At 41.8% G+C, this 27,625-nt stretch overlaps 1 protein-coding gene across 1 annotated transcript in view; it reads right to left on the bottom strand.

Annotated features, from left to right (window-relative positions):
- Nucleotides 1–701: 701 nt before the first annotated feature.
- The window catches only part of LOC129017913 (leucine-rich repeat-containing protein 37A2-like), a 42,701-nt gene continuing 15,777 nt past the window's right edge, over nucleotides 702–27,625 (bottom strand). The window contains 9 exon segments of the mRNA XM_054458872.2: nucleotides 702–996; nucleotides 1,103–1,242; nucleotides 1,321–1,375; nucleotides 3,091–3,140; nucleotides 6,040–6,144; nucleotides 6,701–8,238; nucleotides 10,181–10,299; nucleotides 15,678–15,752; nucleotides 16,312–16,383. Coding sequence (XP_054314847.2) covers nucleotides 930–996; nucleotides 1,103–1,242; nucleotides 1,321–1,375; nucleotides 3,091–3,140; nucleotides 6,040–6,144; nucleotides 6,701–8,238; nucleotides 10,181–10,299; nucleotides 15,678–15,752; nucleotides 16,312–16,383 — 2,221 coding nt within the window. The 3' untranslated portion in view covers nucleotides 702–929.

The following is a 27,625-nucleotide window of genomic DNA, read 5'->3' as shown; positions in this document are numbered from 1 at the left end:
CTCCTGGGAAGGTAGGGGGGCTGCTGTTCTGCAATTAGCGTGGTTCTTTACCTCCTATTACCGAACTGCCAGAGTTCATTTGTGTTCAGTTAGGTAGATTACCAATTCTTGTTCATTCCGATTTTCTTTTGCTCACTAATGTGTTTAATGTTCACTAACCTACCAAATGTGATTTATTAGTGACTTTTTCTTTGAAGATGGAGTGGAGGAATCCTTGCGCCTTCTGCAACATTCTACTGCTGTTATGGAACAGTGCAGTTATGGATGTGCATCAGCCGGGGATGGGGAGAGGCTAGACCAGTACATGTGAATGGAGAGGTAGCCCCACCAGTATGTTTTCTGAAATACAGTCCCGCAGAGGGCAGTCTTGGGAAATTACTGTTCTCATATGCTCTTCTTGACCCTACCCCTCCAGCACCTCCCTGCTATGCAAGGGTTGGGATTTTTAAAAAGAAAAAAAAAATTTTAAAAAAGCAATGTGAATCTTTTGCCATCTTGTAAGGGTAAAAAGCCCCCTACCAAGTCTGGATGAACATTCATGCACGTGCTCGAGGGCTTGGGAAAAAGACAGGGCTTGGCCCCACAGTACAGGTAGGCCCAGTGATTCTATGATAGGGGCCAGGAGATGGGAGGTCCCCTATGAGCAGGAGTTCAAGTATGTGGTATTATATGACTGGCGCTTGATGAACCAAGGGAGAGGGCACCAAAAACAATGGTATTTAATTGTAAAATCTCCACCCCCTGAGGATATGTTTTCAGGTCTGGGTGACTAATTAGACTGGGAAACAAAGGAGGGAATGATGGCCCTGTGCTTCCTCTGCCCGCTGCCTCTGGATGCGTGGGCCGCTGGCTTCAGTCCTGCTTTTCTTTCTGATGGCCTTTGTTGTTTATGCTACATATTTTTGCAGGAGGCCTGAGGTGGGCTGGGGTCACTCTGTGTTCTCCTGTGGCAGGGCTTCACTCTCCTCCCCCGTCTCTGTTGGGGCTTCGCTGTCCCTGGGATAAGAATAACAATGCCAAGGTTTTGATTCTTGAAAGGAGCAATTAAGCTTCTCACCCCCTTCTCATTTTAGATGGGAACTGTGAGGGCCCCGTCATTTACCCAGGGTCCCTGTTGAGGATCTCGTCCTCATTAGATGACTTCTTGTGCAGCTTCCATGCGTGATTATTTACTCTTGCGGCACTGAAAGGTTTGTACATATCTTTAAGCCAGAGCGGCTGTCTGAATGAGAAAAATCCATCCTAGAAGATAGAAAGGGAAATATTAATTTTGCATGTCCTCTGCTTTCCCTGGCCACAGCAATGAATCCTCCAATGTACCTGACTCTCCCTTCGCGAAGAGCGTCTCCTCCGTGGCAGAAATCTGAAAATGCCCCTGGGGAGACACATGCACAAGACAGTGAGTGGTGAAGCCATTTCCCACGTATCTCACAATGTACTTCTCTGGTCTTATTAGGACTAAATGAGTATCTCAGTCCATAATCACAGTGAGAAGAACCACCACAGACCACATACCTGGGGTCTTGAAAATAATTCCATGCATGTGGGACTTTCAGAAGCTCTCCATGTCTGTCCAGAAGGGTCCCACAATATACTGGGAGGCTTTGTATGTGGCTCAGCATGGAGCAGGGGCAGGATGTTCAGTCCCACTCACCCCCTTGGCCAAGTGCCCTTGTGCAGTGAACAAACTGCACAACCATGCTGGGCAGAAGCATTTTATATCAGTCCCCTTGGGACTTAGTCTCACAGGCATCATTTGATGGGGGGTGGGAGATGAAGTGGTTCTTCCTTTTCTAGATACTTTATTCTATAATTTGGATCACCTCAAGCAAATGCCTGAGTGCAACTAGCCAAGTTCTTTATCTCACAGTCTTCATACAGCTGGCTGTCGCTGATGAGTGAGTGAGCTGTGAAATCAGCTTAAAGCACAACATGTTCTTTTTGAATTTGAATAAAATAGGAAAAGGCAGAGTGCATTGTGTGACCATGGGGCAAGACACTCTCCCTTTCTCTTTCTCAGTTTTCCTGTCATAAAAGGACAAACTACTGCCTAAGTTCTCCGTAGTTAAAATTCTTTTTTTAAATTTTTTTTTATTTGAGACAGTTTTGCTCTTGTTCCCCAGGCTGGAGTGCAATGGTGCTATCTTGGCTCCCTGCAACCTGTGCCTCCTGGGTTCAAACAATTCTCCTGCCTCAGCCTCCCAAGTAGCTGGGATTACAGGCCTGTGCCACCACACCCAGCTAATTTAGTATTTTTAGTGGAGATGGGGTTTCACCATGTTGGTCAGGCTGGTCACGAGCTCCTAACCTCAAGTGATCCCAAAGTGCTGTGATTACAGGTGTGAGCCATCCTGCCTGGCCTTTCTGGTTAAAATTCTGTGAGGTTTGCATAAAAGGAATAGAGTGAGGGCCCAAAAACCAGTAAGATGAGAAAATAGTGTTTCCTCAGTTCTAGGATCCAGGGGAAAAAAAAAAAAAGAAATAAAGAAAAAAGAGAAAGTACTGTTTCCTGCCACTTAAGAGGAAGGACTTACATATCCTACCTTCCATCAGCCTTGAAGGAGACAAGTGCCCTCTCTCTCACACCCGGTGGCCTTTCCTTCCCCTTTCCCAGAGCCTCCAAGAAGGCCCCTGGCCTGGCCTGATGCCCATCATCAGCAGCAACAGGCACCAAAACCTTTCTCCTTCCTATCCCTCCCCATCTCCCGAAAGGGCTGGGGACAGCAGGTGTGTCCTTGTTAGTTCCATCCAGCTCAGCTTTGGCTGGGGAGCTAATTTCACTGAAGCCAGGCTAAGCATTAGGGTAAGTAAGTATTTGTCCTGTCTTGGGCAGTTTCCTCACTGAAAAATGAGGGCAGAGTTCTAATCCCTCCTCTAATTCTAAAATTCTAATTAAAACGTCGCGAGACTAGTGGTGGTGCATGCCTGTAATCACAGCTACTCGGGAGGCTGAGGCAGGAGAATCGCTTGAACCTGGGAAGTGGAGGTTGCCATGAGCCGAGATCGCGTCATTGCACTCCAGCCTGGCAACAAGAGGGAAACTCCGTCTCAAAAGAAAAGAAAAGAAAAAATCACCAGACTAATATTTACCTTGAGAATCCTTCTTCATCTTCTTGTAATGACCTTCGATGACAACAAATCTGTTTTAGAAGAAAACGCAATTAAGATTATCTATGACAACAACCACCATCTCCAAATCTGTATTGATTCCTTTTATTCATTATAAGTCTCATCTACCTGATGAGGTAACTTTTTTGAAGACAGGAATTTTATGCTGTGTGACACTGCTTTGATTCTTCCATAGTTCAGTCATCCTTGCTATCTTGCAGGGGATTGGTTCTAGGATACCGCCCCCACACCATACCAGAATCTGTGGATGCTCAATCCCTTACATACAATGGTGTAGTATTTGCTTATAACCAACACACATCCCCCCTATACTTTATTTACTTAGTGACAGGATTGCCCTCTGTTGCTCAGGCTGGAGTGCAGTGTCATCCTCTGTTACTCAGGCTGGAGTGCGGTGTCACGATCACAGCTCACTATAGCCTCAACCTCCTGGGCTCCAGTGATCCGCCCACCTCAGCCTCTTGAGTAGCTGGGACTACAGGTGCATACCACCACACCTGGCTATTTTTTTAAAAATTTTTAATAAAGACAAGGTCTCACTATGCTGCCCAGGTTGGCCTCCCAATGTGTTGGGATTACAAGTGTGAGCCACCATGCCTGGCCCCATGTAATTGAAGTCATCACTAATAAAATGTATACATATTGTACAGTGATGACAGTTGTTATATTGTACTTTCTATTTGTATTTTTATTGTTTTTTTTTTTCTTCTTCAAATATTCAGCCTGATCTAGTTGAATCTGAAGATGTGGACCTGCTGATGAAGAGGGCTGACTGTATCTAACTTAGGGTCTTGTATTAAGTGCAGCTGGCACTTAATACATTTTATTGGCTGTTTTAGATAACATTCAACAGATAATTCCTAATAAAAACTCTTAAAAGTAGGAGAAAAAGGAAACCTGAGTCCTTCCTCTGAAGTGGCAGGAAAACCAGCCTGGACAACATAGCAAGGCCTTGTCTCTACAAACACATTTTTTAAATTAGCTGCCTGCCTGTAGTCCCAGCCACTCAGGAAGCTGAGGCAGGAGGATCCCTTAAGCCCAGGAGTTTGAGGTTACAGTGAGCTAGATCACACCATTGCTCTCCAGCCTGGGTGACAACAAGGCCCTGAGAAGGAAAAAAAAAAAGGAAAGGAAAGGAAAAAGGAAAGGGGAAAGGAAGGAAAGAGTAGAAGTATTGGAAAGGAAGAGACAAAACTATCATTATTTGCATATTAAATGATAAATGTTAGCCAAAGAAGCCTAAGAGAATCAACTAAGATTTTACTGGAAGTAATGAGAATTCAATACAGTGGCTATCTACAAAATCAAGAAATCAGCACACAAACCTCAAATACTTTTCCCATGTACCACCAATAACTAATGAGAAAATGGAAGAAAGATCCCATTTACAATGGCAATACAAATGTATGAAGTATTTAGGAACAAAAATACGAAGATCTTTTATCTAACAAAAGATGTGTAAGATCTATATATGGAAACAATAAAGCTCTTCTGAAAGACATTAACAAGAAATGAATACACGACATGAGATAGCACGTTCCTAGAATGTCGTACAGATGTCAGTTCTCAAATTAATCTACACATTTAACGTAATCCTATTCAAGTCCCAAGATAGTTTTTGGTGGTGGCTGTTTTTAAGACAGGGCCTCGCTCTGTTGCCAGGCTAGAGTGCAGTGGTACAACCACAGCTCACTGCATCCTCGACCTTCCAGGCTCAAGCAATCCTCCCACTTCAGCCTCTGAAGTCTCTCATATGGTGTCCAAGAAATGGTGACAAATCTCACAAAGGGACTAGGCTCAGCAGGGCTGGAATATTCAGGGAAGGTGTCAAGAAGAAAGATGAACTTGAGTTGGCTTTTGAGAGATTCATAGGACTCCCACAGGCAGAGTGAAAGAAAGGCATTTTAGATGGACAAACACACAGACAAAAGCAGAAATGCGGGTGGTGTGACTGGGATATGGTGAGGGGCTGCTCTGGCTGGAATGGAGGGCTGCCACAATCATGGAAATGGTAAATGAGGCAAATAAGATTGGACTGGTAGCATAGCATCAAGGTTGCCAGCTTATTAAATCACTCTTCCAATATGCTAGCACTGGCCTGTTGGGAAAAGTAATACATCATGTAATCGAACAAAAGACAAACAGAGGCAAGCTCCAGGAATGGGCACTGTAAACAGGACTTGCCCCAGAGTAGCCTACAGATGTAGGCTGTAGATAAGTTGATGCAGGTTGAGCATCTCTAATCTGAGGGGGAATGTCTCACATGGTGTCCAAGAAATGGTGACACATCTCACAGAGGGTCTAGGCTCGGGAGGGCTGTAGTATGAGACGTTCCCCCTCTCCTGTGAACTTCAAAATGTGGCCAACAATTTTTTTAAAAGATGCCTACTCTGTAGTGCTTTAACTGGACCTATTTAGACAACGCCTTACACACTGGAGGACGATACTGTGTAAATCTAATAAGTCTACAAGACAATACTTCTCTCTTTTGGCTCTCTCCTTCCTCTCCAGGGTGATGACAACTCCGTGAGGGTGGAGATTACACCTCTCTCATCATTTCAGCAACAAGGAAATAAATTAGTGGCAGAGTAAGGGTGACTTGGTGAGTACATCCAATTGTTGACATAGTTTTGGACGGGAGAAATTTTGCTATTATATCGACTTCTTAAAATAGTCTAGTGGGATTAACTTGGTTTCAATTCACAGAGATCTGGAAGCGAGGATCCTTTAAAAATCCTGAAATATACACTGCAGTAAAAGAACAAAGCATACACCTCAGCCTTAAACGACTGAAGAAGTATGTCAAGTAGCAGCAGGTGGGAAAGTGGCTTTGGTTTTCAGTTTGTAAGCTCTGAATCCACACAAAGACAGGACTGCATTCTGAAAACCTGAATTAATTATTGTCCTTACCACAATGAGGCAGAAAAGTGTAATCAAAGTCGTTAGTATTTCAGTCATAATTAATCCCAAGATGAGTTTGTCGGTATAGCCATATCCTGGAACTTCTTTTGTGAGCTAAAAAAAAAACCAGAATGAGAGCTAACTATTCAAAACCCCAGTATTCCAGGTGAGTAGCTTACAGGTTCATTTTTATTTTTTTGAAACAGGGTCTCACTCTGTCACCCACGCTGGGGTACAGTGGTGCAATCACGGTTCACTAGGCTCGACCTTCCTGGGATCAGGTGATCCTCCCACCTCAGCCTCCCGAGTAGCTGGGACTACAGGCACGCGTCATCACCCCAGCTAATTTTTTTTATTTTTTGTGGAGACAGGGTTTCACTATTTTGGCCAAGCTGGTCTCAAACTCCTGACTTCAAGTAATCCACCCACCTTGGCCTCCCAAAGTGCTGAGATTACAGGCGTGAGCTACCACCCCCGGCCTACAGTTCATCTTGTGCCCTAATCTATTTCACTCTCTACATGAGCAAAGTGGGAGATCACTGTCATAGCCAAAGTTACATGGCCAAGAAAAGCTATGGCCTGGGAGTCCCAGGTTCTCCTGTGTGGGCACTTTCCTGGGATATGCTAAATGATGGGAAATCTGGGTCTCATGTTTCTGTGTGGTCCTCACCTCATGCGACTTCTGCTCTTTCTGTTCATTCTGGGCTTCCGTGCTCTCATTAATGTAGTTGTCGGTCTTCCATTGGTCCATATCCCATTCTACTTTGGATGCCATTACTTCCTGCTGCTCACTGAGAAGCTTCATCAGGAGGCCTGTCCTGGAGATGAGCTTGGCACAGCTCACTTGCACATGGGCCCCAGAGCAGTCCATCTTCAAGATCCGGATAACATGAGACATGAGCCTTCTCACATTGTTGTTAGGGATAAGGGACTGTAGCTGCTGGGTTAGCTGAATTTCAAACTGATCACCTGGGGACAAGAGCAATGGGTAATTGAAGCTTTTGGGCTCAGGAGACAGGTCAGTGCCCACGTTGTTGTATTCCCATTTTGTCTCAGTTTGTTTAACAGTTGGCCCTAAGTTGAATGCAGTCCCAGCAGAATCTGCCTCAGGAGGATGATTGTAGTTTGTGTTTTCAGAGATGGTGCCTTCTGGCATGTTAGTGTTTTCCATAAAAATGTTTTCTTCAAAGGCATTTCTTGCAGTTGTGTCTTTTATATTAGTGTTTTCTATAAAACGTTCTGAAGGAGCAGATACTTCCAGAAAAGTGTTTTCTTGAGGCCTCAGGTCTCCTAAGGATGAAAAAGCCCCTTGTGAAGGGGAATTTATGAGGCTCTTCGCTGCAGAGAATGGAGGCCTGTTTGCGAGCATCAACCTATTAAGATAACTTTTCTTTCTGAACTTTGGACTCTTTTTGACCTTGGGTGTTCTGTGGGTCACACGGGAGCGAGTTTTGTGAAAGCGGTATTTTTTTCCGGAATGTACGATTGGTTTAGAAGCTTTCATATTCGTAACTCTAGACTTCGCACTTTCTAAAATGGAAATAGCGTGGGTTAGGTCTTTCCATCTGTCTCTCACCTGAGGTAGGGCTTTTGCAAAGCTGGAGGTAGAAGGCGCGCCCTTGGAGAAGGGTTTCAGCACAGAGCCTGCTGCCTTACGCTCTTGGGTGAACAAAGGCTTGGTGTAGACAGCATTTCCCGCTAACTTCTCAGGCCCCTGCTGTATGTGAGGCTGTTCCAGCTCCCTTGGGGCTGGACTCCCGAGCCTTTTTTCTTCAGCAGCGTTCTCCACAGATGCCTGGGCACCCTGTTCCCTCCTGATGCTCTGCCTTCCTACCTCTTTGAAGGGCCTTTTCTGGATGCTCCTTGGGCCCATGAGGACTCTGTTCACTCTCTGCCAGTTTTTGCCTCCAACACTTTCAATCTTTGCCTGGCTGTTTCCTGTGGTTGGCAGTTTAACGAACGGTAATAACATTGATTTCACATCTGGGTTTACCGCTGAGAAATAAGGCAAGATGTAACTTAGTGCACTGATAACATCACTCTCGTCATTGGTGTCTAGCTGCTCACTCCCAAAGCCTGACAAGTTGATGCCGCTGCTGTCTGAGGGCACCTCCGGCTCAATAGTCAGCTCAGTGCTTGTGTGATTCTTCCGGGCTTGTAATACCTTCATGAACGCTCCTTCTGGATTCCCTACAGATGCTTCTTCAGCTGTCAAAAAAGAAGAGACTGCTTTGATCATGAAAGATGATGGGACGGGATGCATCAGTCCATAGCTGTACACCCCAGTCATACAGAGTAGGAGTCAGCAAACATTCGAGTGCCATTCAGAGAGGAGAAACACACACCCAATCCTAAACCTATGAAATGGCAACAACAAAAGGAGAAAATACATCTTTTGAAAACATGGCCACCTACTTGGAACATTCCATAGTGTGACATAGAGTAACTCTGCTTAGGATTATTTCGTTGATCCCCAGGGGCCAATTGCCCAGTGCTCAGTCAAAGCCCAAGGTGGAAGACAAGTGCTTCCCTGATGAGCTGATGAACTGGCCTCTCCGCAGACTGCTCCGTACCCTGTGCTGTCCTGCCTCAGATGCAGAGAGAGCACAAGGCTCCCGCTCTCCTCGTCCTCGGTGCGCCTGTGTTCTTGCTACCATCACAACTGAATGCAATGAAAGGCGGTCCTCTGAGAGGAGCAGGGTGGAGATGCTAAAGTGGAGGCCCCCTCCCATTGCTGATAGATCCTCATCTAGCATGCACTCCACCCGCCCACCCCATTCTCTGCTCCCACATATCGTAGCCCCATCACAGAAGATGCGACATGGAAAAAAGCACTGTGTCCACCCTAGTTCTTAAATTTGGGCGGGATTTGGGGTGTAGGTTAAGAGTTTTTTAAATTTGCCAGATTGTATCCCTATGTTGTTAAATACACAATGAATCTCTGGTATGATAGCAGTTTCTGGATAAACATTACTTGAGGTCCTAAAATGCAGAAGGGAAAAAGCAACTTTTGTCAGATGCCTACTTTGCTTTCATTTCATCTCTAATATTTTGGATAGGGAATCATCCAAAGCTTCTGACTGTGTGAAGGTCAAGTGTGCCAGTGTGCAGCTGGGTTTCTTTTCCAGAATTAAAAGTATTTTGGGTGGTGGTGAGGGTCAGAGGAAGAAGTAAAGATTGTGAGAAAGGGGAAGAAACATGGGCTTGGGGAGAACCCAGAATTGGGGGCCAGAAGACCTGGCACTAGGCTACAGCACTTAGCACCTCTGATCTTGTTTTTCCTCATCTGCAAAAGGAGGTTAACAAAGCTTTTCTGTCCACTTCTTGGGGAGAAGGGAATAATATAATTGGTAAAAAAAAAAGTTTTGAAAAATAAGCAACAGTGACTTTATGTAACCAAGCATTATTAATTTTCCACCCCATATCACTGGTAGATACCTGTATTCAAGCTATCTGGACATGAAAGCAGTCACATTTTAGAAGTCATGAAGTTGGTGCTAATAAACCTAATCTACAGAAACACTCTTGAAAGCCCTTAAGCATTTGTTCTGTGAACAGAAAGGTTTAAGATTCAGAGCATGTTCAGAATTGGATGGTCTAAGAATGGAAAAGCCCTCCATTCCATTAGAAGAGCCAGGTAGCAATTTCTGGTTATGGAACCAGAAGCTCTCAGGCTTCAAATAAAACAGCATCACTTGTACTCTTATAAAACTGTAAAAACAGAAAAACCAAAACCGTATCTACATCTGTCCTATAAGGCAGAGAGTACTTGAGACCTCATGGATTTAAAACCAGCTTACAAACTACATTGCACTATATGAAGAAATTATCACTGTGGGCAAAGCATCAAGCAGAGAGCACAGTACACAGTGTGTGGATGTTAATGTTATTCCCTAGCCTTCCCATTCCTTTGTCTTGGTCCTTTGTGCATATGGAACAGTTCTATTATTAAATTTTGTAATAATAACTGAGAACCTGACTCTCAGCAAGGGATTAGTTCATAAATTGAGGGAGTTTAACTCTGAATGAGTAAATAAAAATAAAGCAATTGTATCATTAGCTTAAAATTTTATCATCATTAAAAATAAAAAGTTTAAAAACAAATACTTAAAATAATGTAACAATTTATCACCGCGCAATTTGGACTCACGACAATGTATGGTGTTTGTCAGACATGCACTGTTGCAATGCAGCTTGACTGTCTTGCAGACAGCCTCAATGCTGTTTTTAAATTGGCAGAGGCAGCAGGCCATATGGCTAGGTAAGATCCTATAGATGAAAACAGAGAGCAATAAATTAGTGGTAAAACGGTTACTTGAGTAGGTAAAGGAGGCAGCCAACGCTACCACAGGAGTGGGGAAAAGGTGTCATTGAAGCCTATGGACTGGACAGTTGGCTAGGAACCAGAAGGCCAATAGGAAGGAGGGCAAAGGTGCCCAACCGAAGGGTAAGCATGGCAGTGAGTATGGTATGCCTAGAATAAAGGTGGTTGGGATTAGAATTGGGTGACAGTGATTAGTAGTTTAATTCAGAAGTATCTCTTCCCAACTCAAAAGTCTCACTTTGGGCTGAAAGTACAGAGGAAGAAGGTAGACTTTAAAGAAGTCTGAATAAGCCCCCAACTTCTGGAGTCCCTTTCTCAATTCCTGTTGGGAGTGGGAAATATTATAAATTACTCTGGGCATTAAAAATAGCTTAGTTTAACCTGGATTGTGGGGTTAAAAAATAACAAAGATTGCATTGGCCAAATCTGGACAATTTGAGCATTGAAAAGAATAACAACAATAAGTTACAACATATTTAATATAAAGAAGAATCCATGAAGAGTGATATTGAAAAAGAAAGAGGGGGAGTTCTTCTTCAATGAAATAATGCCAGCTAGTAAATGCAGAAGGAACGACAGAATTTTAAAAACTGTCACTTTGCAACCATCAGTGTAATACAAATTCATTCAGACAAGGATTATCACTGATGCACATTTGGTTGAAAAGACATTTGAGAACAGGATCTTCACTAAACTCAAAGTAACAACCCACAGATTATTTATTAATTACCAAGGGGAAAATTATTTTTTATTTTTACTTTTATTTTGTCACCCAGGCTGAAATACAGTGGCAAAATTATACCTCATTGCAGCCTCAACCCCCCTGGGCTCAAGGGATCCTCCAAAGTCAGCCCCCTGAGTAGCTGGGAGTATAGGCTTGCACCACCATGCCCAGCTAATTTTTTTTTTTTTTTTTTTTGGTACTTTTGTATTTTCAGTAGTGACAGGGTTTCCCCATGTTGCTCAGGCTGGTGTAGAACTCCTGGGCTCAAGCAGTCCTCCCACCTCAGCCTTCCAAAGTGCTGGGATTACAAGTGGGAGCCACTGCACCCAGCAAAATAATTACAATGGAGAGATCTGGAAAATCACCTTAGTCAAGTGATCAAACTTAGTATTACAGGCCACCTGCGGTTACGAGGCAGGAAGGATACATCACCTATGCAGTATTTTTCCCAAAAATGCTTAACTTGAATTTCATCATGAGGAAACAGACAAATCCAGATTGTGGGACAATTTACAAGACAACTATCTTTGACTCTTAAAAAATGCCAATGTCATGAAAGATCAAAGAAAGTAGAGGCATGTTTTAGATTAAAGGAAATGAAGACATGACATGCAGTGCCTGATCTTTGATTGGATTCTGTACTATTCTTTCATCTTTCTGGCTTGTTTGAATTTTTTTCAATATGTAAATTTGGGCAAAAGAGATAACCAAGACAATTGATTAATTTATTGTTATGGCTTATTGGGGGCACTTTCAGAGAGATAAAAACAATCCCTGAACTGAAGTAAAAGGTTAATCTTACGCAGTATAGCATGGTCATTAAGAATACAGATTCCACAGCCAGACTATGCTTCAATCTCAGCTCCGCTAATAATGTGAATTTGGGCAAATTGCTTAATCTCTGTTCCTTGGCCTTGTCATTATAATAGTACCTACCTCTAACGAATTTTGAGGATCAAATGAATCAACACCTGAAAAATGCCTGGTGCACAGTGAGTGCTCAATAAGAGTTAACTATAATTATTATGTTGCAGAGGTTGTGGGGGGCCTTTTCTGAGTCCTCCAAAAGGATGGCTTTATTGGGGCCACATTAAGACTGTGAAAACAGAAGAGGGTTTCATGGATACAAGAAGTCTATGAGTTGGGGGTACAACATATAGAGTTTTAGATTAAAACTGCATCCAATAAGTTGGCCGGACACATCTTTCAAACCTATAGAGGAATAATCACAAGTGACTAGTATTACTCCTTTGGGTCCAGTGGAAGCCTCTGATCTTCATATGGAATGGACCCGGAACCATAACCCAGCATTTTGTTATATAGCAACCTTAACTCTGACACAAAGGTGTTTCTTTTGTTTATTTTGAGGCCGAGTCTCGCTCTGTTACACAGGCTGAGTGCAGTGGTGCAATCTTGGCTCACTGCAGCCTCTGCCTTCTGTGCTCAAGTGATCCTTCCACCTCAGCCTCCTGAGTAGCTAGAACTACAGGTGTGTGCCACCACGCCTGGCTAATTTTTGTATATTTTGTAGAAATGGGGTTTCACCATGTTGTCCAGGCTGGTCTTGAACTCCTGAGCTCAAGCAACCCTCTCTCTTTGGCCTCCCAAAGTGCTGGGGTTACAGGCATGAGCCCAAAATTTTTGTTATTCTTTTTCTGCCCCCAACTTTTTATTTTAAACATTTTCTTTTTTTCCTTTAAGCCTTAGGATGGCTGGGAAACATTTTCAAGTGGTATAATGAACACCTGTATAACTTTCATCTGGAATCAATAGTTGCTAATACTTTGCCACATTTGCTTTCCTTGTGTGTATGTCTATATATTTTCTGGACAAAACCATTTGAGAGTCAGTTGCAGACATAATGACCCTTCACCATTGAAGACTTCAGTGTGCAGTCCCTAAGAACCAAGGCATTCTCCGACATAACCAGAGGACTATCATCACCCAATGGAACTTCATATTATCATTGTCTACTATGCAGTCCATATACACATTTTCACAATTGTCCCAATCATAACATGGCTTAAAAAATTCAGCATCCAATCAAACATCAGGCATTACACTTAGTACATGATTCTTTAGTCTCCTTCAATCTAGAACTCTTCCCAGGATTGTTTTAAAGTATACTGACAAACCTTTGAGACTGTAAATGACCTGAGGTATACTGGAGAATAGTTTTTCAATATGCATTAAAGATCATTACACATGAGCCAAGACTCAAATGAGCTGGCCTACTTACTTTGTACATAAATGAGAAGTGTGTAAACTCCTGAAGACTTCCAATAATGAACTCCCATAAGACAGTTAGTTCAATGTCTTTATGGCCTTGGTGACAAATCATTACAGAGAATGAGAGCATTTTTCCTATCCACTAATGGTCAAGAAAAAAGCAGACAGATCCTCACTATCTTAGAGGACTAAGTGAGAAAGCTGGTTGATGAAGGGGACTTCATCCAGAGAGGAAGGGATCCAGCTGACAGGGAAGATGCTGCAGGAGGCTGAGGAAAGTGAGGCTAGAGCAGTAAAACAGATCTGAAAACCTAGTGAAGATAAGAAAGTGACCTGACAAAAATAAATGGAGCAGAGTGCTAAATGAAGCTTTCCATACTAATCTTTCATAATGCCCTCAACCAGCCTTAGCACAACTGAGTCTCTATTTAGCTTGCCATATTGTGGGGGCTGGTGTTACAATTTAAGTTGCAGTAAATTGTGTAACAAACTCACAATAGGGCCCTGCAGGCGTATATATACACATATACACGTACATATATATATATATGTACGTGTATATATATATATATTTTTTAGACTGGGTCTTGCTCTGTCACCCAAGCTGGAGTGCAGTGGTGCCATCTTGGCTCACTGCAACCTCCACCTCCTGGGTTCAAGTGATCCTCCTGACTCAGATTCCCTAGTAGCTGGGACTACAGGCGTGTGCCACCACACCTGGCTGATATATATATATAACCTGCAAAGAAGGCCAGGCACGGTGTCTCATGCCTGTAATCTCAGCACTCTGGGAGGGTGAGGCAGGAGGATCACTTGAGACCAGGAGTCTGAGACCAGCCTGGGCAACATACTGAGACCTCATTTCTACAAAAAAATAAAAAATAAAAATAAAAGATACATCATATATGCAAATTAACTCAAAATGGATCATAGACCTAAATGTATATAATTTCTGGGAGAAGACATAGGAGAAAATCTTTTAGACGTTGGATTAGACAACAGGCTCTTAAAGATTTCTTAGGTAAGAAACAAAAAATCACAAGCCATTTAAGAAAAAAATGCTAACTTAAAGCTGATCAAAATTAAAAACTTGTGGTCTTCAGAAAACATTTTTATTTTTTACTTTTTTTTAAGACAGAGTCCTACTCTGTCGCCCAGGTTGGAGTGCAGTGGTGCAATCTCGGCTCATTGCAACGTCCACCTCTCAAGTTCAAGCACTTCTTGTGCCTCAGCCTCCTGAGTAGCTGGGATTACATGCGTGTGCCACCACACCTGCCTAATTTGTGCATGTTTAGTACAGATGGTGTTTCCACACAACCGGAATACTACTCAGCAATAAAAAGGAGTGAACAATTGTCCCTCGGTGTCTGCAGGGGATTGGCTCCAGGACCCCCTGCAGATACCAAAGTCCACAGATGCTGAAGTCTTTTTTATGAAATGACATAATGTTTGTATATAGCCTCAGGTATACTTTAAATACCTAATACAGTGTAAATGGTATGTACATAATTATACTGTATTTTAAATTTTCTACTGTTTTTACTGTTGTATTGTTGTTTTATATATTTTATTTTTTCCAAATATTCTCCATCCATAGTTCGTTGAATCTATGGATGAGGAACCTGCAGATATGGAGGGCCAGCTGTAGTGATAGGTGCAACAACATGGATGGTAGCATAATCTCAAAAAAATTTCTGCTGAGTGAGGCCAGGCAAAGTGGATCTTATCTGTAATCCTAGCACTTTGGGAGGCTGAGGCGGGCGGATCACTTGAGGTCAGGAGTTTGAAACCACCCTGGCCAACATGGTGAAACCTTGTCTCTACTAAAAATACAAAAATTAGCCAGGCATGGTGGCATGCACCTGTAATCACAGCTACTTGGAAGGCTGAGGCAGGAGAACCACTTGAACCTGGGAGGTGGAGGTTGCAGTGAGCCTAGGTCATGCCACTGCACTGCAGCCTGGGTGACAAAGTGAGATTCCGTTTAAAAAAAAAAAAATTAGGCTTTGTGAAAGGAGCCAAACACAAGAGGCTACATGCTATATGATTTCATTTATAAGACATTCTGGAAAAGGCAAAAGTATAGGAACAGAAATCAGATTAGTAGCTAACAGGGGCTGATGGTGGGAGGATGGGATTGCCTACAAAGGGACAGGAGGGGCCTTTTTGAGGCATCAGAAATGCTTTATATTGGGAATGTGGTGGTGGTTATGTAACTATACATTTGTCAGACTCATCAAACTGTACACTTAAAAAGCTTGAATGTTACTATATGAAAATTATACCTCAATGAACTTGACTTAAGAAAATAATAAAACAAACCTAAAGAACCAACTAAGTAAAAATAAATCTCAGAAAGAAATAACTTACAGTTTTTCCAGTTCAACAGTCATCATGAGAATGTTCTTAAGTGTTGTAAGTGGGACTAGCGTTGTTCCCATGTCTCTGAAGAAGAAAGCCGAAACATTCATTATATGAACCCCAATAAAAAATTCTGTACTTAACAATTCAATTTTGGCTTCTCTATTAAACAAGCCAGCTCAAGAGTTTATTTGCTATAGAATTCCAGGGAGCTCTTATTAAAGAAATTAAAGTTGATTTGCATCATCAAATTAATGATACTCGAGCAGAATTTACACCTTTTTTTTTTTTTACCATTATCTTCTCATTTTCATATTGCACTCACCATCTTATTTACTCTTTTCTTCATTTTTAGAATAACGAACACCTTTTCTCCTTTGCTTTCTTGGTTAAATAATATTCCTCCATGTGTCTACATGTTCCAAATCTATATGGGTTCTTCAATGCTGTTCTCTTCCCCTGCTGGCTGTCTTGACCATTATACATCTTTTTAATTTTTTTCTTTGCCAGTAACTTTTTTTCAATAACTCAGTTAAAATTTAAATTATGACATTTTAGCCTAAATGCAAAGTACTTAAGCTTTGATGAAAAATTTAAAAAGCATAAATCATCTCATGACTCATGGGAGTACTATAGTACTTACAGATATTTTAATGCTGGCAATTTAAAGAGATATGGATCTTCAACAGTTGTCAGAGGATTGCGATTGAGAATTCTGAAAAATGGAATGGAATTAAAATAACCTGCATTTTCAACGTGTAAAACTGCATGAAAAGTTTACATTCATTTTTTGGTATGGAACTTGTAGGTAAAAAAGAAAAAAATGTTTCCTGTTTTTACCTAAGAAATCACCATTAGACTCCGTAAAGCACTATTCCTCTGGGAACTACCGAGGTCTCTAGAAGATAAAGGATAGAATGCGGGGAAGAACTACAAGGAAAAAAATGTGGATAGCAAAGAAAAAATATGCCACAGAACTTTTCAGGTCAAAAACCCTAAAAGTGACTGTTGGTAGGAAGCCCTGACTGTGGAGGAAACACTATTTCTAGCGTCCTCCATAATTCAAGTTGCTCATCATAATTCAAGTTGTTCATCTATTTTTTTTTTTTTTTTTTTTTTTTTTGAGATGGAGTCTCACTCTTGTTGCCCAGGCTGGAGTGCAATGGCTCCATCTTGGCTCACTGCAACCTCCGCCTCCCAGGTTCAAGCGATTCTCCTGTTCTGCCTCAGCCTTCCGAGTAGCTGGAATTACAGGCACCCACCACCACGCCCAGCTAATTTTTGTATTTTTAGTAGAGATGGGGTTTTACCGTGTTGGCCAGGCTGGTTTTGAACTCCTGACCTCAGGTGATCTACCTGCCTCAGCGTCCCAAACTGATAGGATTACCAGCATGAGCCACTGCGGCCGGCTGCTTGTCTTTTATCTTTATAAAGTTTTTAAAATTTATGGTTTAATTTGCACAGTTAAAAAAAAAATAGGACCAATTCTTTTGCTTTATAGCCAAAGAAGGAATAAATCTAAGAGGAGGAACTGGTGAAAACCATACTCCCCCTTGTCTTCTTGTGTGACATCACAGCCTTTCTTACATTGCATGTAATCACCTGTCCACTTGTCAGGCTCCTGGACTATGAGCGCCTTGAGGGCAGAGACCACATTTTTTTTTTTTTTTTCTGAGACGGAGTCTCACTCTGTCTCCCAGGCTGGAGTGCAGTGGCGCAATCTTGGCTCACTGCAGTCTCCGCCTCCCGGGTTCAAGCAATTCTCCTGCCTTAGCCTCCCGAGTAGCTGGGATTACAGGTGCCCGCCACCATGCCCTGTCATCCCTGTGCCTGGCAATGATGTCTGAAATGTATTAGGCATTTAACAAATGTTTATTGAATAAAGAAATGACATTTTGTTTATATGTCAATAAAATGAATAAATTGATTTTGATGCAAATTTTTATTCCAAAATGCTGGAATCGATTTTCTTTTTAATTCTTTAAGGTGAACAAGAAAAAGAAACAGGAAGAAATAAAAGAAAATCTGCCTTTAGGTTAACCCAAGCATCATCTTTGTACTTCTGCAGAAATTATAAAAATAATAATTATTACAGTGAGTATCTACTGGGTTGCCAGGTATTTGTGATCAGCAAATACCTTACGTGGTAGATATTATTATTGCCCTATTTTTAAATGAGGAAACTGAGGCACAGAGAGGTTATATAACTTGTCCTAGGTCACCAAGCTATTAAGCAGCAAAGCTGTAATTTGAACTCATGTGTTTAATCTGTATGAAGAAAAAGGGTTTACTTTAACCTTAGGTTTTTTAAAAATTTTTATTTTCGTTCTTCATTCATTCTTTTTCTTTCTCTTTTTCCTTCTTTCCTTCCCTCCCCCTTCCTTCTTTCTATTTTCTTTCCTTTCCTTTCTTTCCTTTCTCCTCTCCCCTCCACTCCCCTCCCCTCCCCTCCCCTCCCCACCCAAACAGGGTCTTGCTCCGTTGACCAGGCTGGAGTGCAGTGGCGTGATCTTGGCTCACTGCAACCTCCACTTCCCAAGCTCAGGTAATCCCCCTTCCTCAGTCTCCCAAATAGCTGGGACTATAGGCATGCACACCACGCCTGGCTATTTTTTGTGTTTTTAGTAGAGATGAGAGTTTCACCATGTTTGCCAGGCTGGTCTTGAACTCCTGATCTCAAGTGATCCGCCCGCCTTGGCCTCCCAAAGTGCTGGTGTGAGCCACTGGGCCCAGCCTTAATTATGAGAAGACTAAATACAGAAGTGCCTTTCAACCTTCTTCTACTCCTCTGGGAGGACCTCTATGAGAATTACAATTTCTCATTAGCAGGGCATGGCAGCGCTTGCCTGTAATTCCAGCTGTTTCAGAGGCTGAGGCAGGAGAATTGCTTGAACCCGGGAGGCGGAGGTTGCAGTGAGCCAAGATCAAGCCACTGCACTCCAGCCTGGGCAATAGAGCAAAAAAAAGTGGATTACAATTTCTCTTTTTATGTCTTTCCCCTAATCATTTCCCATGATTAAATAGTTAATTAGTCTATGGTCAATGAGACTTTTTTTTTTAAGAGACACATTCTCACTCACTGTGTTGCCCAGGCTGGAGAGCAGTGGCTATTCACAGCCATGATCCCACTAGTGATCAGCATGGGAGTTTTGACCTGCTCCATTCCTGAACTGGGCTGGTACACCCTTTTTTAGGCAACCTGGTGGTCTCCTGTTCCCGGGAGGTCACCATACTGATGCTGAACTTAGTGCGGACACCCAATCAGCATAGCATGCTACAGCCCAGAATTCCTGGACTCAAAGGATCCTTCTTCCTTTGCCTCCCGAGTATCTGGGACTACAGGCATGTGCCCGGTGAGCCTTCAGAGATTTAAAACCATGTTGTAAGTGACATCAGTGAAAATGGTGGAATAAAGACATCCAGGCTGGGCGGGGTGGCTCACGCCTGTAATCCCAGCACTTTGGGAGGCCGAGGCGGGCGGTTCACGAGGTCAGGGGATCGAGACCATCCTGGCTAACAAGGTGAAACCCCATCTCTACTAAATATACAAAAATTAGCCAGGCGTGGTGGCAGGCGCCTGTAGTCCCAGCTACTCAGGAAGCTGAGGCAGGAGAATTGTGTGAACCCGGGAGGCGGAGCTTGCAGTGAGACGAGATTGCGCCGCTGCACTCCAGCCTGGGCAACAGAGCGAGACTCTGTCTCAAAAAAAAAAAAAAAAAAAAAAAGACATCCAAAAATTCATCTCTTCATAAAAGCAACAAACACCAAAAAAATGGCAAAAAAAAAAAAAAAAAAAAAAATTGACCAGAATAAACTTTTTCAGAACTCTAGAAATGTAACCAAAGTCTTACAGCAACCCAAGGAGCATTTATTCAAGAAAAATTTCTCTAAGAACAGTGAGATTTATGTTAACTTGCCTTAGACCATTCCTCACTCTCTAGCTCAGTAGTCGCCTTGAAAAACAGCCCACATCCCCAACCAGAGGGAGCAGAATGGAGCTGGAGCTCCTTCAAAGCCTTATTCTCAGTTAACTGTCATGATGTCATCTGTCTGGTGGTTCCCTGGAAGACCTCATTTGAAAGGTTTGTCTTTATTTGACCAGAATGAAAGCTGTCTAGTGCTAAAGCCTCTCCACAGAGGGTGTTTTTGGAAAACAATTACAGACAAGTGTTTTAACATGGCAACTGTATTGGGCAATGAATAACAGTTTGGGGAAAAAAAGCCTAATCAAAAAGCTTAATAGGAAAAGCTGAGGAATGAGATGTCCACAGGAATTTTGAAACACTCTGATATATGCTTGGGAAACTAGAAGTCCATAAGACATATTCCTGGCAATTTGGAATGTCATGCACATGCATAGGGCAGGCTGTCAGCATGGTCAGGAAAGACCTACTAAGTTCATAAACTCTCACCCCTGGCTGATCTTGAGGTTCTGCACAAGCAAGAAGTGAAAGCTAAGGCATGGCTGTAAATTGTCTAGCTGAGTGCTGAAGGTATGCCCCAACATGTACACAGAGCCCCGTGGCAAAAACTAGGAGACTTATCAGTTCCAAGAATTTAAGTAAATCTTCATTTAATCATTAGCTGATCGGTAAGCTAACTGAGGAGAGACTTTAGTGGGAACACATGACGTATAATGCAAGACCTTACAGAAGAAGTTCAGAAAAGTCACTAAATAAATAGCAACTACCAACACAAGCAGCAGTAACACCAAACCCTGGCAGCATGGATATGATTTTCAGAATTGCTACATTATATTATTTAAAATATTCAATTTTTAACAAAAATTTATGAAAGATGCAAGGAAACAAAGTATGGCCCAAACACATGGTGGGGGGAGAAATAAGCAGAAATTGTCCCTGAGAAAGACCAGATGTTAGACTCACTAGACAAAGATTTTTTTATTTTTTATAGGTGGGGTCTTGTGAAGTTGCCCAGGGTGGTCTTGAACTCCTGGCCTCAGCCTCAACCTCAGCAGCCTCCCAAAGTGCTGGGATTATAGGCACGAGCCACCATGCCTGGCCTAGAGAAAGATTTAATTCAGCTATTTAAAATATGTTCAAAGAGATAAGAGAAATCATTCAGTTCTGTAGACTAGAGAACTAAAGGAAAGTATGAAAGCAATGTCTCATCAAATAGAGAATATCAATAAAGAGATAGAAACCATAAAAAGGAGCCAAATAGAAATTCTAGAGTTGAAAAGTATGGTAACTGAAATGGAAAAATTATTAGAGGTTCTCTCTCAATGGCACATTACAGCAGGCAGAAGAAAGAATTGGGAACTTGAAGGTTAATTGAGATTGTTGACTCTGAGGAACAGAAATAAAAATGAATGAAAGTGAAGGAATCTCAGAGACCTGTTTGTGGAACACATCATCAAGCTTACTAACATACACATAATGAGAGTCCCAGGAGAAGAAAAACGGAAAAAAGGAGAAAGAATATTTGAAGAAATAATGGCCCCAAACTTCCCAAACATGATGAAAAACAATCTGCATATTCAAGAAGCTCAAGGAACTACAAGTAGGAAAAACTGAGGGATCCACATCTAAACATACTGTAATCAAACTGACAGAAGCCAAAGACAGAATATCTTGAAAGCAGCAAGAGAAAACTCATCACATACAAGGGATCCTCAATAAGATTAATAGCTGATTTCTCTTCAAAAACAATGGAGGTGCTGGGCATGGTTGCTCACACCTGTACTCCCAGTACCTTGGGAGGCTTGAGGCTCAAGAATTGCTTGAAGCCAGGAGTTGGATACCAGCACTGGCAATATAGTAAAACCCTGTCTCTACAAAAAATTTAAAAATAACTGGGCATGGTGGTGCATGCCTGTAGTCCCAGCTACCCAGGAGGCTGAGGTGACAGCATTGCTTAAGCCTGGGAGGTGGAGGCTGCAACAAGGTGAGTGGTTGCACCACTGCACACCAGCCTGGGAAACAGAGCAAGACCCTGTCTAAAAACAAAGCAACCACACACAACAGTGGAGGACAAAAGGCAATGAAATGGCATATTCAAAGTGCTGAAGAAACTGTCAACCAATAATTCTATACCTGGCAAAACTACCTTTGAAATTGAAGAGAAATTAAGATATTCTAGATAAATAAAAACTGTGAGACTTTGTTGCTAGAAGACCTGCCCTATAAGGAGTACTAACGTGAATCTGCACAAAGAAATAAAAAGCACTGGCCAGGCACAGTGGCTCAGGCCTGTAATCCCAGCACTTTGGGAGGCTGAGGCTGGAGGATCACTTGAGGTCAAGAGGTTGAGAGCAGCCTGGCAAACATGGTGAAACCCTGTCTCTACTAAAAATACAAAAATTAGCTGGGTGTGGTGTTACATGCCTGCAGTCCCAGCTACTCAGGAGGCTGGGGCAGTAGAATCGCTTGAACCTGGGAGGCAGAGGTTGCAGCGAGTCAAGATTGTGCCACTGCACTCCAGCCTGGGCAACAGAGTGAGACTCTGTCCCAAAATAAAGAAAAATAAATAAGAAAAAGATACTTACATAATGCAATAATTATAAATCTAGTTGATGAACATAAAGTATATAAAGATGTAATGTGTGACAATAACAGTATAAAGGAGGGGGTGAGAGTGGGGCTTTAGAGAAGCAAAGTTTTTGTATACTATTGAAACAAAGTTGGAATTAATCTGAACTACAACGTTATAAAATTAAGATGTAGCTGAGATGACAGGTGCACACCACCACACTCGGCTAACTAAAAAAAATTTTTCGAGATAGGGTCTCACTATGTTGCCCAGGCTGGTCTCAAACTCCTGGCCTCTAGCAATCCTCCTTCCTTGGCCTCCCACAGTACAGGGATTATAGGTACGCACCACTGCAACTGGCCACAAACATTTTTTTTTTTTATTGTTCATTTTTCAAGACAGGTTTTCACTCTGTTTCCCAGGCTGGAGTGCAGTGGCACAATCATGGCTCACTGCAGCCCCGACCTCCCGGGCTCAAGGGATCCTCCTGTCTTAGCCACCTGAGTAGCTGTGACTACAGGCGTGTGCCACCACGCTCAGCTAACTTTTAAATTTTTTTTGTAGCGATAAGGTCTCAGTATGTTGCCCCGGCTGGCCTTGAACTCCTGGGCTCAAGCAATCCTCCCACCGCAGCCTCCCAAGTGCTAGGATGACAGGCGTGAGCCACTGCACTGCACAAATACAGAAGACCAAATTATTAAAATTAGAAATGAGGGGGGATATTACTATTGTTCTTAGAGACATAAAAAGGATTATAATATGAATAAAAAGGATTATATATATATAAACAATATATGCTAATAATTGGATAAGCTGGATGAAAGACACATTACCAGAAAGATATAAACTACTGAATCTGACTTGAGAAAAAACAGAAAATCTGAATAGACAGACCTATGTCAAGTAAAGAGATTGAGGTAGTAGTCAAAAAACTTTCCACTAAGAAAAGCTGAAGACCAGCAGGCAGCTTCACTGGTGAATCTACCAAATACATAGAGAAGAATTAACACCAATCCTTCATAAAGTCTTTCAAAATACAGATGAGGAAAGAACATTTCCTAACTTATTCTATGAGAGTGATATTAACCTGGTATCCAAACTAAAGACATCACACACAAAAAATTACAGACCAATATTTCTTATGAATGTAGATGGAAAAATGCTTGACCAAATCTGGCAAACCAAATTCAACAGAGTATTCTGTAAACATGGAGCAGATAATAATAGCACGATTCTCCAAATTGATCTATGGTTTCACTACAATTGTTTTTTTGAGTGAAAATGTTTTCATTCATTGGCCGGGCACAGTAGCTCACGCCTGTAATCCCAGCACTTTGGGAGGCTGAAGCAGGTGGATCATCAGAAGTTAGGAGCTCGAGAGCAGCCTGATCAACGTGCTGAAACCCCGTCTCCATTGGAGTCTGACTGTTGCCCAGGCTTGAGTGCAATGGCGTGACCTCGGCTTACTGCAAGCTCCACCTCCCGGGTTCAAGCGATTCTCCTACCTCAGCCTCCCGAGCAGCTGGGATTAAAGGCGCCTGCCACCACGCCCTGCTAATTTTTGTACTTTTAGTAGACACGGGGTTTCACCATGTTGTCCAAGCTGGTCTCTAACTCCTGACCTCAGGCGATCTGCCTGCCTCGGCCTCCCAAAGTGCTGGGATTACAGGCGTGAGCCACTACGCCCTGCTAACATATCCTCTTTCTAAAAAGCTACATATATTGCAAAGTATTGGAATAGGAATAACATAGCAGTTAGGTTGGGCATTTGGGTTGATTACATCTTTGCTATTATCAGTGCAATTCTTATCAAAATCCCAGCTGGCTTCTTTCCAGAAAGTGACAAGCTAGTTCTAAAATTATAATGCAATTTAAGGCATCCTAAATAGCAAAATAATCTTGTAAAATAACAAAGTGGGAAGACTCAAATGTCCCAATTTCAAAACCCAAATCAAATCTACAGCAATCACAGTGTGATACTGGAATGTGGACAGACAAATAAATCAATAGAATAGAATTGACAACCCAGAAATAAACCCTCACATTTATGGAAACTTGATTTTTGACAAGGGTGCTAAAACAATTCAATGTGGAAATAATGTTTTTTTTTTTTAAATGGTGCTGGAACAACTGAACATCTATGTGCAAAATAATGAAGGTGGACCCCCTACATCTCACACGATTATAAGAATTGATGCAAAATATGTCAAATACCTAAATGTGAGAGCCAAAATGATAAAACTCTTAGACAAAAACATGGGAGTAAATCTCATGACCTTAAATTAGACAGCAGTTTTTTCTTTTCCAAACTGGATTTTTTTTCTTTTAAAACAATTTTGTCTTTTGAATTTAATGAAGTATCACTAGCTGAAGGCAGCCTGACATGGTGAAAAGAATGTCAGACTGATGAAAGGGACACAGCCTGATTTAAAACCAAACCTGGAACCTTTTTAAAGAAGAATAAGACATTTTATACACACACATGACACCAAAAGCACAAACAACCAAAGGAAAAATAGATACATTAGATTTTATCAAAATTAAAAACTTTTGTGCATCAAAGGACACTGGCAAGAAAGTCACAGAACTCACAGGATGAGAGAAAATATTGGCAAATTATCTGTTAAGGTCTAATATCCAGAGTATCCAGAAGATATACAGAATTCCTATAATTCAATAAAAAGACAAATAAATTTTTTAAATGGGCAGAGGATTTGAATAAATATTTCTTCAAAGAAGATATATAAATGGCTCATATACACATAAAAATGTTGAATGTCTTAAATCATTAGGGAAATGTCCATCAAAAACTGCAGTGAGATACTACTTTACACTCACTGGGATGGCTATGAGAAGAGACAGACAACGACAGTGTTGACAAAGACACGGAGAAATTGAAACCCTCAAACATTGCAGATGGAAGTGTAAAATGGAGCAGCCACTGTGGGAAACAGTCTGACAGGTCCTCAAAAAGTTAAACATAAGAGTTGCCATATGATCCAGCAGTTCTGCTAGGGATGCACCCTAGAATTAAAAACATGTCCACACAAAAAGTAGTACATGCATGTCCATAGCAGCATTATTCATAAAAGCCAAAATAAAGTAGAAACAACCAAATGTCCACTAAGTGATGAATGGATGAACTGATATAGTGATGGCTCCATACAATGGAATATAACTCAGCCTTGCAAAGGAATGATCCATGCTGCAGCATGGGAGGACCTTAGAAACAACATGCTTCGTGAAAAGAAACCAGACACAAAAGGCCACATACTGTATGATTCGTTTATATGAAAGATCTGTTTCGTAACACTAATATTCAATAAGATGATGTTACAAAGAGAAAGAATGTGAGTGCCACATGACTGGTTAAGTATGGATTCTCAAACTAGGGCTTTAAATATCCTTTGTGATTTTTTTTGGCATGAAAGCTTGTAAGACCACTGGTGGGCTCTGTACAAAGTCGGCTACCCCCTCATTCTATATCTTCCTCTGCCCACTTTCCTCCCAGCTATTAAAAATGAATGTAGGCTGGGCACAGCATCTCAAGCCTGTAATCTCAGCACTTTGGGAGGCCAAAGCAGAAGGAGAGCTTGAGCCCAGGAGTTTGAGACCAGCCTGGGTAACAAAGTGAGACCCTGTTTCTATTTTTTTTTAAAACAACCAAAAATAATGACTGTAAAGCAGTATGTAGCCAAACAACTTAGCAAAGTTTGTTATCTTTCCTCCAAAATTATCTCACTCTCCAACCTTCCCTCTTTCTTGACAGCTCATCCATAGCCTTGAGCTCAGCATTACCTCTGAACTAGGAAGCTCTTCTCCAGCTGACATTAGGATCTTTGCATTTGTCCCTAATGAAATCAAAATATAGGGCCACTCGATATTATCCTATTTTCCTCCTGTTCTAAGGCATTCTTTTCTTGACTAAGGTTGTGCCTGGGCGGTGGAGAGACTGAGTGGGAACTGGCTCAATGGCTCAAGTTTGAGGACTCTACAGCAACTCTTTTCCACAAACCAAATGATATGAATGTTTTTATTTATTTATATTTGATATTTTATTTATTTATATGTTATTTATTTATATTATTTATATTATTTATATTTATGTTTCCACTTTTTAAAAGTCTTTTTGTAGAGATCAGGGTCTCAGTTTGTTGCCCAGGCTGATCTTGAACTCCTGGGGCTCAAGCGATCTGCCTGTCTTGGCCTCCTAAAGTGCTGGGATTACAGGCATGAGCCAGCACGCCCAGCCTCAAGTGTTTTTAGATTCACAGTAGATGATCATTTCCATTTCTGGTTCAAGTCCTTCATTTTATACATTAAACTAAGGTGCACTGACTCCCAGTCCATCACCTTTTTGGTATCTTTATGGGAGTAAAATGTGGCAAGCTTTTTTTTAGCCTCAAAGACTGTCTCAGAGTAAAAGTTTAAGAAGTACTGCTCTAAATAATTTTTTTAAATATGCCTTATTAGATGAGGAAAACTGAAATATTTTTGTACAAGCCTTTTGCTGTAGAACAATGGGACAGAATAAAGGTAGCTCACAAAATAAGGGAATATTTCTTGCCTGTTTTTTTTTTTCCCTCCAAATTCTTCTGTACAGGTCCAGACAGATGGGCTAAGTTTCCTTTCTATTAACTGAAGAGACAGAGATGAATGGACTGGAGCATGTCATCACTGTCTTAAATGTACTGAAATCCTAACAGCTTTAGCTGAAAAAATGTCCAAAGCAGGCCATGAAAATAAATTTAAATGACCAACTCCAAAATGATCTATGCTAGAATCCCAAGGCTGTTAGGGAAAACTGGTTCCATGGAAGAAGGTAGTCAAAGAAATAAGCAGATGACCTAGACCCTCACCCAATATGTGTGATGTACTTGGGGAGAAAGTAGCCTCTTTCCTTTATTCATCTACATAGGTTCGTGAGCCACACATCTCCCCACACCAAGCTCCTCAATACAAGACCTCGGACTGCATCACGTAAATGCTTTTTCAGGGGCAAAGTCTAGAGAATCTGAAACGGTGAGCCTTTTTTTTTTTGAGATGAAGTCTCACTCTGTTGCCCAGGCTAGAGTGCAGTGGTGTGATCTTGGCTCACTGTAAGCTCCACCTCCTGGGATCAAGTGATTCTCCTGCCTCAGCCTTCAGAGTAGCTGGGATTATAGCTGCCCGTCCCCATGCCTGGTTAATTTTTGTATTTTTAGTAGAGACGGGGTTTCACCATGTTGGCCAGGTTGGTCTTGAACTCCTGAGCTCAAGTGATCCACCCACCTTGGCCTCCCAAAGTGCTGGGATTACAGCATGAGCCACCATGCCCAGCTGTGAACCTGTATCTTAATCAAAGTCCTAAGAATAACCTTGAAGAAGACTCCTTTGCAATGAGGAACAACAGAAGAAGCAAGGGACCTGGAATCTGGCAGACCTGGGTTTGAATTCTGGCTCTGTCACTTTCTGATGAAGTGACT

The sequence above is a fragment of the Pongo pygmaeus genome, chromosome 19 (assembly GCF_028885625.2).
Source record: "Pongo pygmaeus isolate AG05252 chromosome 19, NHGRI_mPonPyg2-v2.0_pri, whole genome shotgun sequence".
In the NCBI taxonomy this organism is placed as follows: Eukaryota; Metazoa; Chordata; class Mammalia; order Primates; family Hominidae; genus Pongo; species Pongo pygmaeus.
This window is presented reverse-complemented; position numbering and strand designations above follow the sequence as displayed.